Source organism: Sebastes umbrosus, chromosome 11 (assembly GCF_015220745.1).
Source record: "Sebastes umbrosus isolate fSebUmb1 chromosome 11, fSebUmb1.pri, whole genome shotgun sequence".
Taxonomy (NCBI): domain Eukaryota; kingdom Metazoa; phylum Chordata; class Actinopteri; order Perciformes; family Sebastidae; genus Sebastes; species Sebastes umbrosus.
The window spans coordinates 2,021,171-2,035,943 of record NC_051279.1 but is presented as its reverse complement, the minus strand read 5'-3'; the positions used below and the strand labels follow the sequence as shown (position 1 = coordinate 2,035,943).

Genomic DNA, 14,773 nt, shown 5'->3' with positions numbered 1-14,773 from the left:
ATTTCCATCTGCCTGCAGAATAAATGAACAAAACCTTTTAAAAGAGAAGAAATTTATTCATGTGTAGGTTTACATCTGCAGTACAATCATTACTTTGTATTTCATAAATCAAAACTGTATGTACAAAGTGCAAAGGCAGATATGAAACTACCATATTTAAAAAGAGAGAACTCATACGGTACAAGGAAATTATAGGAGAAGACAAAAGAACTCTGCAGGAAGTTTTAAAACATCCATCCTAAACACCAGAACAGCGAACAGCGTTGCATCCTCAGCAAGAATCAAGATTTGTTTTTGTTTGTTATTGTTGATGGTGATTTGTAGTCTGAAGCGGATCAGTCTGAACCGAGCCACTCAGCAGCACACGTCTCATTGTTTGTGGTTAGAGTGAGAAATGTGCATCACTCCAGCTAAAACTAAGGGCCAGCTCCACGTGCTGCCTGTGGAACCGGTCCAGTGCAGCTGCTTTACTCGTTCTCAAACTTGCTGTACGGGTGGTCCGAGTCAGTCATCAGACCTGCACAGAGGAGAGGAGGAAGGCAGAGGAAGAGGAGACAGAAAGAAGACACACAGGTTCATGGTGGGTCTTAAATGTAGACCACATTAGTCCAAAGACAAACTCCACCATCGATATTCTGATATCGTTAACTAGAATTACCACCTGGCGGTTGTACTCCTCCACCAACCAAGTCAAGTTACAGTTTACCTCCATGTCTGTCCAAAATGTCATCGTTTCATCCCGTTAGACATTTGTGTGAAATAGTCATAATTAGTAGGGATGCACCGATACCAGTATGGTGTACCGGGTCCGATAGTGTGCTCATGTACTCATTCTCGTACTCGCAAAACGGCTCCAATACAACAGACATCTGCATTTCCATGAATCAATGTCCCTGTAACATCCCTCATCACAGCACTGCTTTGAGAGGGCACACACTGAGATGGTGCATATAATATATATTCCTACAGCCCTAGTCTGTAGTGGGTACATGATGATTAAGGAGCTAACTGTAACCCATGCAGGCAGACCAGAAACACTGCTGACACAACAACAGCTGGGCTGAAGGACTACCAAAGGCAGCCGAGGGCATTCGAGGATTTCTAAACTACAACATTGATCACTGGATGCAAACCTTAAGACCATGTTGTTAGCATGGAAAGGTTCATTTAGACTTCCTGTTAATGTCAAACAGTCGTGTCTGGTATAGGAAGAATACTTCAACATTTTGGAGAAATACACACTTGCTTTCTTCCCAAGAGTGAGATGAGAGGAGTGATATTCCCTTGTAGGGATCATTCCGACTGATAGTGACATGAAACTATTTCTCATCTTGCTGAATAACCTCCTGGCCCTCCCTCGAGGAACGAGTCGGCCACCTTCAATGATCCTCAACCTCGACCGAGAGGCAGAGCTTAAAAGGAAATAAATAACACGATTTAGTGTTTTAGTCCCGCGGAGGATGTAATGCAGCTCCCTGGATTGTGTTTTACAGAAGAGACCACAACGAGTGTGAAGGGAGTGAAGCCTCGTCTGCAATCTCTGTGGAAGTAAACTAATGAGAGCAGGAGGCCAGAGGAGCACACCGCCATCCATCACTCTGTCACACTGTCCATACACCAACACCACATCAGCTGACATCTTACTGGACCAACACACACACACACACACACACGCACACACTGCAGAAGTCAATCAATGGGAAGTAGTTCCTCCTCACACACTGAAATTTCCCCCACATCAATAGCAGAAAAGGAATGATTCCCTCTTTATCTACCAGCCGTTGGTCATTCCCTCCAGTCTTTTGCCCTAAAGCTCTACAGCTTTACACCGAACAGGGCTACAGGCAACAACAAGAGGAATAGTAGAGCAGAGACAGAGTGGAAAAGTAGTTTAAAATAATAATAATAATAATAATATTTTTTAATAAAAAAAAAAAAAAGAGCACAATATGTTCACTCTGACACTGTATGCACTTTGCACTGCAGCCTAAAGTCAAGGGGTGTTATGCCTGGATCAGACTACACGATATCAGCCCGATTACAGCCCGACACGGTCGTCGTAAGGGGATCGGGAACGATAAATGAGCGTCGTGTGCGAAAATCGATCCTCTTATCTGGTGTAGTGTGTCATAGTACACGACAACCGACGCCACGTCTGGGACGCCCCACGACATCCTGAGGAAAAGTCTAGCCTTTCAGAATGTTTCGTCTCGACACGTCTAGTGTGACGTCGTCTCCAACGACGTGTTCCTTTGCGTTGACCAATCAGGTGCTCTCTCCAGCGCGCGGTGACAGTCAGGTCACTTGGTAATAAACAAGCATGGAGGAAAGGAGGAGGGATGCCGAATTTGCTGCTGTCAGGTGGGACAACCAAACTGACGCACACGCCGCCGACCTTGCCCCCGCCGCGCGTTGTGTGTGTGTGTTTGAGACAGAGAGAGTGACAGAGAGAGAGACAGAGAGAGAGAGGGGAAGAGAAGGTAGAAGGTGACGAAAATAAAGAGAGATTTTGGTAAAGTTTTTATGTTTTAAGTCTCGTCTTTCTTTGTCAACGATATTGCATGTTGGATATCGTCACCGTCGGTGTTTAATGACATCGGTGACGTCTCGTTATTGTCTCGTCTTAGTCATGGAAAAAGAGTTGCCACAGTTTTCGTAAAGGAAATGAACACTGCCATGCAGTGTACGGTCCGGGCTATCAGGCTCCGATACCAAAGACAAGCTTTTGTCTGTTGCTTCAGTGACCTGTAACATCCTGCTCACAGTCATGAGGGGTCTTACACCGTATGATAAATTCTGCTTAGATTGATTTAAGCAGACAGGAGTTAGAGTAACCTATACGTGACCCGAATCGCCTTGCTTGACGACAGAAGGCATATACTGCTGAATAATGCATCGCTGGCACGGGGTATGGAAATGAAAGTCAATGACAATGTCCTGGAAAATCTGAAACCGATTCAACGTGCATCTGAGACAAAGCTGACATGAACATAACAGAGAGGCACTGTGTGAGGCTTACTGATCAACTCCAGTACAGCAGGTCTATACATCACAGAGTCCGTCACACTATCACTAAAGAGGCTAAATGGATTCATACATACCATACTTCTTGCGGATCTGATCGTGCCGTGCCTTTCTCTCCACGTTACTGTAAAAAAAAAAAAAAAAAGAAGAATCACAGTTAAATCATTTCACAGGTCAGAAAAATGTTTTCACACCAGTACGTTGCATCGGTTGCACTTAAATTAAGTGTAACAATGCCTATGTATTGTCCCTGTCAAATAAACTAATAAATAAAGAATGTAAACTGAGCTTTTTGTAGCACCCATAAGTGGTTTTAGTCTGTTTGCAATGCGTCGTAGAGATGGCTCTGAGATCAGTCATTCGTTCTCTCTGTGGCATATATGGAAAATGCAGCGCTTTCAGTGGATTAATAATAATCGTCAAGTTGCTGCCACCGCTGTCTTCCAGTGTTTCTCCAAGAAGTCCGTTTAATGAAATATTTTCTCAGTATTGGTGGAGGACACGACTCCCCCCAAAGAATGCACGGTTACGCCCTAGGTGAAATTGTCATAATTAGTATATAAATTCTTGAGTTCAAAAACATGGGACACCCCGACACCCAAAATGTTCACTTGCTGTCTGATATATCAGACGGAGACCCTCCAGTTTGAATGACAGCTTTCACTCCAACCTAAAGGAGCTGTACCAAACAGGCAAACACACCGATCTGTTTGAGTCAAAGATTTTCGATTTGAAACTCCCAGATGGGTCGGGAGCAAACCGTATTTGGTGTGAACACTGAGCTCTTTGGACCTCCCGACCAACCTCTGCACCACTCTACCATATCAACCCATTCTAAACCCATTCAAAGGAAGACATGAAGGAACACCTTTCACTCTCATGTCTCTAGATACATGCCAGAGAAAGCCCAGCTAACATGCAGCGCCACATTCACCATATCACAAGACTGTGGTTTGGGTCTCTGTGAGAACTCAGACGCAGCTAACTGGAAATCAGATTCTAATGAAAGTTGGGGAAATGAAATGTTAAGATTACAGTGAGTGGCACAGGAAGGGGAGCTACGATTGCAGGTGGAAATGACGATTTTAATAACCTGTCACACACACTGCAGGCTGCAATAACAAGACATGTCATACATATCCAAAGCCGTGCTTGTACTGCAACTCTGCTTCCAGAACCACCACATTGGACTTTGTGTCCATTTTAAGAGGCACGGTATTGAAGTGATGATAGTCAGGAAGTTAAGGGCTTTTGCTTTTTGAAAGATATACACAAGGACATGTAGAGAAATGATGACTAGAACTGAGCAAAAACAACCATCGGACCGTTCTCTCATGTACTGCAACAGTGACCAGGGACAGATGGATTTATTATATGATATATAGCATCATATTACACTATCATTATCATATTGATATACTATCAACCAGCTCTACACAGTCCATTTATTGACTGTATCATTTGTACAAAACATCAATATGAGGCACAACAATATGGAGGATGAAAGGATGCAAATAGTAAGTGAGGGAATACCTTCTTTTTTCAATATTTTTACGTCATAGTATGAAATGGCATGTCTGCATTCCTTATGGAGGACGGCATTTAAACACCGGCTTGTTTGTTGAGTGTTAAGTCGTATTTTCACTCCTCGCAGACTTCCGACTCTACATTTAGCTGGCAGCGAAACACAAACTGAGCAACAGGCATACTGTCAGCCCCGAACTCAGCCTTATCGAGGAGCAACAAAAGCCTGGGAGGAGGTTTGGTGCTCCGGAGCTCCAGGGGGCGTCACTCCACTTCATCTCTGCACAAAGAGCTGGTGTAAATCCGTCACTGTTTTATTGCCAGGTAGTGTGATATGTTAGCAATCAGGGTGGCTGAGCTCTGCCGGCCATCTGCTCTGATTTGCTGATTACAAAATATTATAAACTTGGGTCCGGTGCTCCACCCTCTTTACACTCTTCTTTGGCCTCTTGACTTAATTCTCCCTTTTCAATCCCTGTGTTTACCTGCTAATAAGGATCAACTGGGATTCATCATCATAAGAACACAGAATTCTGCGGTTTAAGAACTACTAATAAGATCTTGGTGAATGAGGCTCATTCTTTTCTCGCTCTTTCTCTGTGGCTACATAATCAGTCATCTGTGTTCATGTGGCCAAGTTGGCTGCTATTGTTGAAGCACTATTGCCATTAAACATGTATCCCACTTGTTGCTTGAGGCGTCGCAGGGGGTCGTACAAATGAACTGGGTGACAAAAGTGGGATGGAAGTAAATTGAAATGAATAGTTCTATAAATAAACTCAGAGCTCTGATGCTGAAGCTGTTATTCAGACAGCAAACTGACAGGTAGAAGATGGAGGGATTTTTTTTCTCAGCGAGGAACAGAAAGATAGGTAGAACAAATCAGTCAAACACATCAGTCAAGAGAACGAGGAAGCCTGACTTTCTAAATTTAGCATGCAATTTTCATTTGCACAATTCAAGCTAAAAAATATGCTTGAAAAGAAACATACAGCAAGCAGCTTTCTCTTTAAAGTAGGCCCAACCTAAAAGGTAAAGTCAAATCAGGATGGATTTAGATCTCACATTTAGCAGTATGAAAAAAAAAAGATGTTTCATGCAGACCTCTAGAGCTAGAACAGACATTTTTCACGACAGACATTTTGACATGTCATAAGCCGTGTTTCCATTAACGTGTTTTTGAACGTGCATTCTGAAGTAGCCTATCGTAGAAAAGCTGTATGGAAATGGCGAAATTCTATAAAACTACCTCAATTGCGCGAAAAAGTTTTTACGCTCGCTTCAGGTGGTTTTTGCCTTTATCGACAAATAGTCTATGCTCTTAACAGGATATGGAAACGCCCTTACTCTTCTGTTTGTTGCAGGGAGAGTGTGTATATTCAGACTCTGATTAGTCAGCTGGCCCACTCTGTTGTGTGATTGGTCAACTGAACCAAACCCTTCGGACTCCACTCCAGCTCCGCTCTACCTAGCTACTGTATATTTGAGGGCGTGCCAAACTAGTCACTAGGCATATATTATGCAAACGTGTTACTTGGTGAAATCACCACGTTACGGAAGATAAGCCAGGACTTCAATCAAAGTGTTTCAGGCGGTTCAGGAGCAGTGTTTCTGTGGGGGAGAGGAACTCTTTTTGGCGTGGACCTTCTACGTATATGCGCACAAACTATAGAACACACTAAAGGAAAGGGAAAAAGCACAATGGCATAATCCTCTTTAACAAAAACACCAAATAAAAATATATACTTCTGTGTTTTTTTATAGCAATGTCATCTTAAAGAGCAGTAATATCACTTAGCATTCAAAAAGCTGAATGGGGCAATCTCCCGTAGGAGCTGTTAATGATTCCAGTCCAGGCTCAGATGACGATGGCGGTTCAGTGCTGTGAGCTGGCTCTCTGGAGGCCGGGCAGCAGAGTCTAGAAGCACTCGTCTTTCCCATGATGGGTCCGATATATTCTGAATGTCCTGTTCACAACATGAACTGAATCTATGTAGGTCACTGCACTAACTGTGACTTCGGAGATTTGATCGTACTCACTGCAGGAGACCCTGACTAGATTCTGTGGCACGTGAGAGAAAAGCTCATAGGAGATTGGATAATTCAACTCACAGGCTCTTTCTCAAACACACACACAACCAGGGCTCTGATGTTCCCACAACTGCAAGTGAGGATGAAGTTGCTGACTCTCTTTCTGCACGACTAACCAACACGTCAACCGGCCATCCTCGGAGGATGAATGCACTGGGAGCACAGGCGCTAAATAGAAAGATGAGGCTGAAACATTTATGGGGTGCAGGAAGAGGAAGGCTTCCAGGTCTACTGACTGCTGTATTCAGCAACTAACACACTGTTTCTTTGACAGTGGATGGCACTCCACAGGATGTAGCCCACTCTATTTATGACCACATTACCAAAGAGCAGCTGCTCAGCCTTGACAATCCAATTGGTGTTTTGGGATGCGAGCGGAGGAACGCTGAGCTCCTCCTCTGGGACATGGACTTGTCGGGGCTACACACACACACCAGTTGCTTGAATCCCAAACATACAACGGGCCCTTTTGTTGGGGACTATGAACTATTCCGTTGAGGGAAATCCCATGTAGGTCCCGCTGGGATATCGAGAGGCAAAACCCCCCCCCAACGAGTTGAAAGAACAGGATTAGATCTTTAGGTCATTTTCTTAGTCGGATCTGTTTTTAAGTCTGTAGCATTCAACCTGATATGATGATACAGCTAGTTTGATTGCATTTATATTATACTTGTGTTATATGAACAAATGTGTATTAGCATGATTTGCTTGCGACACAGTGCTAAGTTTAAAAGTCAAAATTTATTGAAAAAAGATAATTCGTTCAATGCATATTTGTTGGCGTTTAGCCTTTCAAAAACAACAGCAGCCCAGAACGGACGAACCAAACTCTCAACTTTTCCTGCTTGGGCGGGAATCGATAACGTTACTCGCTGCCGTTGCCGCCAGATGGCTCTAGAGAGAGGCCATTCGCGTTTTCACGTCGGCCACCGTAGCTCTCCAACACACTTGGCACACGGGAGAGGCTTCAGTTGGTTGTAATCTCCTCACCTCACCGCTAGATACCGCCAGATCCTACACATTGGACCTTTAAGGACATGGGAATCCGAGGCCACGCCCAACGTCAAGTTCAGTTCTTCAGTGCTGCTAAAAGGGCAAGCCAGTGGCTTTGGATTAAGAGGAGAGACAACATCTGGGCTCCGAAATAACATCAAGCATGTCATCAGTGAAACGCTGAGGAAGGAGGGCGCCCACTTGAAAACCCACAGATGTCATCAACAGCAAGGTCTCAAGGTATTTGCGACAATCAAGGGATTGTAACACCTAGTCCTTCATAGAACCGTCCACAAGGAAGAAGCTGAAAGCACTGTGCAAAGGGTGGGAGTCATCATTTGGAGCCGGTTATCCGCTGTAACTGATATTTTTCAGACTTTTTTTTTCAGACATTGTTTGGAATATTTTTTCAAACTTTTTTTTTACGGAAATTTTTTCAGACTTTTTTTTTTTTTTTTTTTTTACCTTTTTCAGACATTACCTAGACTTTTGTTTTTCCACATTTTTCAAACTTTTTTTTCAGACATTTTTCGGAATTTTTTTTCAAACTTTTTTTCAGATATTTTTCATTCTTTTTTTTTTACCTTTTTCAGACATTGGTAAGACTTTTGTTTTCCAACATTTTTCAAACTTTTTTTTCAGATTTTTTTCAAACTTTTTTTTCAGATATTTTCTACGGACATTTTTCAGACTTTTTTTTGTTTTTTTACCTTTTTCAGATATTGTTTAGACTTTTGTTTTCCAACATTTTTCAAACTTTTTTGCAGATATTTTTCATTCTTTTTTTTTTACGGACATTTTTTCGGACTTTTTTTTTCAAACTTTTTTTCAGACATTTTTCGGATTTTTTTTTTTTTTTTTTACCTTTTTCAGACATTGATAAGACTTTTGTTTTCCAACATTTTTCAAACTTTTTTTTCAAACTTTTTATTCAGATATTTTTTACGGACATTTTTCAGACTTTTTTTTTTACCTTTTTTCAGACATTGTTTAGACTTTTGTTTTCCAACATTTTTCAAACTTTTTTTTCAGACATTTTTCAGACTTTTTTTTATTTATTTTTTTTACCTTTTTCGGAATTTTTTTTCAGATATTTTTCAGACTTTTTTTTACGGACATTTTTCAGACTTTTTTTTTTACCTTTTTTCAGACATTGTTTAGACTTTTGTTTTCCAACATTTTTCAAACTTTTTTTTCAGACATTTTTCAGACTTTTTTTTACGGACATTTTTTCAGACTTTTTTTTTTTTTTTTTTTTTACCTTTTTCAGATATTGTTTAGACTTTTGTTTTCCAACATTTTTCAAACTTTTTTTTCAGACATTTTTTTTACCTTTTTCGGAATTTTTTTTCAGATATTTTTCAGACTTTTTTTTAACGGACATTTTTTCAGACTTTTTTTTTTACCTTTTTCAGATATTGTTTAGACTTTTGTTTTCCAACATTTTTCAAACTTTTTTTTCAAACTATTTTTTCAGATATTTTTCAAACTTTTTTTCAGACTTTTTTTTTTTTTTTTTTACCTTTTTCAGACATTGATAAGACTTTTGTTTTCCAACATTTTTCAAACTTTTTTTTCAGATATTTTTCAAACTTTTTTTTCAAATTTTTATTTCAGATATTTTCTACGGACATTTTTCAGACTTTTTTTTTGTTTTTTTACCTTTTTCAGATATTGTTTAGACTTTTGTTTTCCAACATTTTTCAAACTTTTTTTCAGATATTTTTCATTCTTTTTTTTTAACGGACATTTTTTCTGACTTTTTTTATTAAACTTTTTTTCAGACATTTTTCGGATTTTTTTTTTTTTTTTTTTACCTTTTTCAGACATTGATAAGACTTTTGTTTTCCAACATTTTTCAAACTTTTTTTTCAAACTTTTTATTCAGATATTTTTTACGGACATTTTTCAGACTTTTTTTTTACCTTTTTTCAGACATTGTTTAGACTTTTGTTTTCCAACATTTTTCAAACTTTTTTTTCAGACATTTTTCAGACTTTTTTTTATTTATTTTTTTTACCTTTTTCAGATATTTTTCAGACTTTTTTTTACGGACATTTTTTCAGACTTTTTTTTTTTTTTACCTTTTTCAGATATTGTTTAGACTTTTGTTTTCCAACATTTTTCAAACTTTTTTTTCAAACTATTTTTTCAGATATTTTTCAGACTTTTTTTTTTAACGGACATGTTTTCTGACTTTTTTTTTTTTTTTTTACCTTTTTTAGACATTGATAAGACTTTTGTTTTCCAACATTTTTCAAAACATTTTTTCAGACATTTTTCGGAATTTTTTTTCAAACTTTTTTTCAGATATTTTTTACGGACATTTTTCAGACTTTTTTTTTTTTTTACCTTTTTCAGACTTTTTTCAAACTTTTTTTTCAGATATTTTTCAGACTTTTTTTAACGGACATTTTTTCAGACTTTTTTTTTTTTTTTTTACCTTTTTCCAGACATTGTTTAGACTTTTGTTTTCCAACATTTTTCAAACTTTTTTTTCAGACATTTTTCAGACTTTTTTTTTTTTTACCTTTTTCAGACTTTTTTTCAGATATTTTTCAGACTTTTTTTCAGATTTTTTCAGACTTTTTTTTTTTTTTTTACCTTTTTCAGATATTGTTTAGACTTTTGTTTTCCAACATTTTTCAAACTTTTTTTTTCAAACTTTTTTTTCAGACATTTTTCAGACTTTTTTTTAAGGACATTTGTTGTTGCCTGTTGGGCTGCAGTTTGCCATGTTATGATTGGAGCATATTGTTTTATGCTAAATGCAGTACCTTTGAGGGTTTCTGGTTTATATCTGTCATTGTTTTGTGTTAATTGATTTCAAATAATAAATATATACATACATTTGCATAAAGCAGCATATTTGTCCACTCCCATGTTGATAAGAGTATTAAATATTTGACAAATCTCTCTTTAAGGTACATTTTAAACTGATTAAAAAAATGTGTAATTAATTTGCATTAATTTGCAACTAATTATTACTTTATATGTGATTTTGCTAACATTTACTATATTGTAATATATGTATAGCGGAACGATATCCTCCCGATATTATGAAAATAATCATAGTCATATCTACAACTTTTAGATCTTGTAGTTTTCACTTGAACCAGATGGGAGCGACAATCAAACATAAACCCAAAGACCTCTCCTTCGACCAATATTGGTTTTACTTGAAGAACTATTAAATGCAGAGAAACATACTGCCATGTGAAGCTGTCATTTAAATAAAAACACTTCTAATTTGATACAGACAGCTTCAACCGGTTTTTCACATTAACCCTGGAGTGAAGTTCTTACCGTTCGTCAGCGCGCTGTTTGATCTCCTCTCTCCTCCTCACAAATCTCTCATCATCTCTGTCAGGCCTTAAGACATAAGGAGGCATGAACAGAGGTTCAGAATTACAGAACCAGAGAACAACAAAACACACATTGCATACATCTACAAACTGACACATTTGCTTGAGGGATATTCTTTTTCAACAAAGCTCAACAACTTCGAAGTTACGCTGATTCAATTTCTCCGGAACATGATTTATGTTTGATTCATAACTCGTCTCTGCAGCTTGAGAAACAAAAAGGAAATTGATGTTCTAAAGTAAAGTGAGAGGTTTTTTTTTGCTACAGAAACATGTGTGTTGCTTTTCCTAATGGAATTACATAGTTTAATGGAAGCTGAGCAATCAGGAGGTGAGAAAATAAAATTGCCTCTCGGAAATGTGTAACTATAGGGTCGATTTAAATGGGCGCTTGATGTGTGTGTGTGTGTGTGTGTGTGTGTGTGTGTGTGTGTGTGTGTGTGTGTTCGTGTGTGTGTGTTTCAGGCATGCTCTCCGTCCCATTTTCCTCTGTCAGATGATAGACGTGAACGAGACTCGTACACCCACAGGACTGTCAGTGTGTGACGGGCCACCAGCCTGCAGTTTGATTGACTGACATGACATTTTCATTTCACTCCAGCACAATGACAGCAACACACACACACACGCACACACACACACACACAGTTGTCTTGTAAAGGAAGCTAAAATGATGAAGCTTCAAGAGCAACAGTGGAGAGTGAATGTAAGCCCTGATCAACTCAGGAGGTTCACCACAGAGCCATGAAGAACTCCTTTTATTAGCGCACAGAAGGGACAGAACTTTGATCCACAGACATGGCTGACACCTTTATTAACATTTTATTCTAACGCTCTGTTTAGGGTCGCCTTTACTCCAAGTTATTGAGTACTAATGAAATCAATTACAATTAGGACTGGGACGATATACCTACCTATCTCCCGATTCGATACTAAGGTGCTGATTTGATATGTATTGCAATTCTATATTACGATTTCTTGCACTTCTAGGGACTAAATTTACAGAGTAAACATGTTTGATTTTCAGCATGGATGTTTGAATGCAGAGAACACAAATGTCAGTATCTGGGTGATCTACAGTTGTAGCGTCGGCCCATTTGACCATGGAGATGAGAGAGACGGACGGCTCGACCATACGTTACCGCGATACCATAACGTTTCCTGTTCATGACAGAGTTAGCGTGCAGCTTTAGCCGTGATGTCTAGCTCTGCTTTTCCTGTCAATGTGTGAAACCCAAAGTGTTTCCATCCTTTACTGGATGTGTAGTGTTCACCACGCTGGATTTAACACGTGAGGGTGCAGGTCGTATCCACGACGATCCTCGTTGAAGGTTGAAGGATACGGAACGGATGTGACGTCACGTTATTCAGGCTACAACAATAAAAGCATTAACTTCCTTCTACCTCCACATAGACTCAAATGAAGCAACTATATCGATTCTGGCATTAAAAAAAAATCTATTTAAAAATCTTAAAAATAAAAATTGATTTTTTTCCCACCCCTGATTACATTAGCACTACAATTAATCCTATCTTTATAAGGCTTATCATGTTCAGTTCTTCTGTGTCAAACAGTTGTAGATGTAACTGTACTAGTGATGAGGTTGTAGGCAGAGTTGGTGTTACATTGGACTGCATTATTTCCTCTGGACCTCCTGAAGAGGTCATTATTTCTAGTCTCAGGCCAGCTAACATACCCTGCAGGTATGCACAATCTTATGTGCTTTCTAATACTTCATCCACTCAAAAAATATACATTACACTTGCATCAAAATGCCAATGACTTTATCGTTTAACTTTACCTTGATCGACGCTTCTTGCAGCAACAGCAGCAGCAGCAGCATACGATAAAGCTGATGAGGACGGTTCCACCCAGGACACCCAGGACGATGATCAGGGCTTCAAAGTTCACTGAATCACACCAAAAGACAAATCATTAATGTTCTTGTAAAGAATTATTCATTCTGAGGTCATATCATAAATTAAAACCTGAAAACCCTCCTTTGAATGACAACATAAACTCAATGGTTTGGCAATGGTGCCACCTGCTGACTTCTGGGCAACACTACAAGTCACTACATTATTATGATGAAACTCTACACCTCCATTTCCTGTGAAAACAGAACCAAGACATCACACAAGACTTAATCAGATGAGACTTTGTGTCAAGGCCAGAAACCACTCCAGCAGCAGTACAGCTGTTAATCAGTTGGTTGGTACATAATAAAAGTAATAACCTCACTTCACAGTCAAGAGACCAAACAGCTGAACTAGCAGCAGATATTCGGTTCCTGCCACAGTGAGACGGTTCCCTGATTCTTTAAGCTTCTCTCACAAAACAAACTTATCCAAACGTGTATGAGCAGAATTCTTTTAAGTTGAAGACAGCTACTTTGTTGACTTTGTTACAGAAAACAGGTTTCAGAAAAATGAAAGGTTGTAACTGGGCTCATTCTAACATGTACATTTCATTTTCTTCTGTATAGTGTTGTGATTAGAGAGCTAGTGGGCCTTAAAGGGACTGTATGTGAGCTTTTACACATATAAAATCATTTTTTATTGACAATGTGTGAACAGGTTGTAACCTAACCTAAAAAACAAAACCTTCCGTGACTTTCTGGGTTTCCTCTACCAGCCTGTTAGACGGCTTTTAATGTGAAGAACGCGGAAAGTTTCTTTCTTTTTTTTTTTCAGCAAAGCAAACAAGTCATTTCCACAACATGTCCAGCTGTTGTGATAAAAAATAAAAATAAATAAGACATTAGAATTGTATTATCTGTCATAAAAAAACAACATATTTTATATTCTTTGTGTATGAAGACTGACATCTATGGTTACTGTCTACATTTTTCATAGTATTGACAAAATCATGAAATCCCCTATTTAAAAAAAATAAAAAATTATATTAATATTTACAATGATACACAAAGCATGATGAAAATGATTTAAATGTCTTAAAAATATTATATAATTTAAAAAAGGAAAATGTTACAAACCATGTTACAGATTAAAATCTAAACGACTACATGTAATGTTGCGTAACGTTTTATATGTATGACATACTCTGGTGGTTGAAATTAACTGAAATAAACTAACTATATTTTCATAGGTTTTAATTTGGGAGAGTTGAAAGTGTCCGTATAGATGTAGAAACACTATCTACACTGTGTTTATATATGTGAAGTAACTGAACTTAACACACGTTCGAGCTTTGTTTAATAATCTGGTTAAAAGAATTTGCAACAACAAAAATCCCTGAGCTGGATCCTTCCCCCATCCAGCTGACTACTCTGAAAGCAGGGGAAGTCCCTGCACAACCACTGGTTTGTTTTATTTCTGTCCCTACTAAGCATGTTTTGGTGTGCGCAGAGAGGCGGTGGTTCACTTCTATAAAAGCTGTATACAGCAAATGAACCACAGAAGAGAGGAAGCAGGTAGAGTGCTGCAGGAGTGAGATGTAAGGTCAGAAGTGTCATCCTCCCCTCTGTGACACTGACGCAACATGAAGTGAGAGGAACAGAGAGTTCTGGCTGCCTCCTCTCACACACACCAGGTATCTTTGCAAATTGTTCCCCTCGGCTGAAACACTCAGTGTTTGTCGAGGAGAACCATCCTGCAGCTATTTGCCTCCTAAACTCTAAAGAAACAGTATTTCACAGAGCTACTGTAGATCATACTAAGACTTCCACCTGTGCATGGAGATGTGGCAACACAGTTACTGTTGTTTTTGTTACACTGCTTTCATTTTTATGGATCTTTCTTATTGTTGTATGTAT

At 38.7% G+C, this 14,773-nt stretch overlaps 1 protein-coding gene across 1 annotated transcript in view; it reads right to left on the bottom strand.

The window, feature by feature from the left end:
* Positions 1 to 35: 35 nt before the first annotated feature.
* LOC119497200 (pituitary tumor-transforming gene 1 protein-interacting protein) overlaps positions 36 to 14,773 on the bottom strand; it is a 19,435-nt gene continuing 4,697 nt past the window's right edge. Inside the window, exons 4-7 of the mRNA XM_037785142.1 lie at positions 12,800 to 12,908; positions 10,939 to 11,004; positions 3,102 to 3,148; positions 36 to 517 (exon numbers count right to left, since the gene is read on the bottom strand). Coding sequence (XP_037641070.1) covers positions 468 to 517; positions 3,102 to 3,148; positions 10,939 to 11,004; positions 12,800 to 12,908 — 272 coding nt within the window. The 3' untranslated portion in view covers positions 36 to 467. The remainder of the gene's footprint in view (positions 518 to 3,101; positions 3,149 to 10,938; positions 11,005 to 12,799; positions 12,909 to 14,773) is intronic.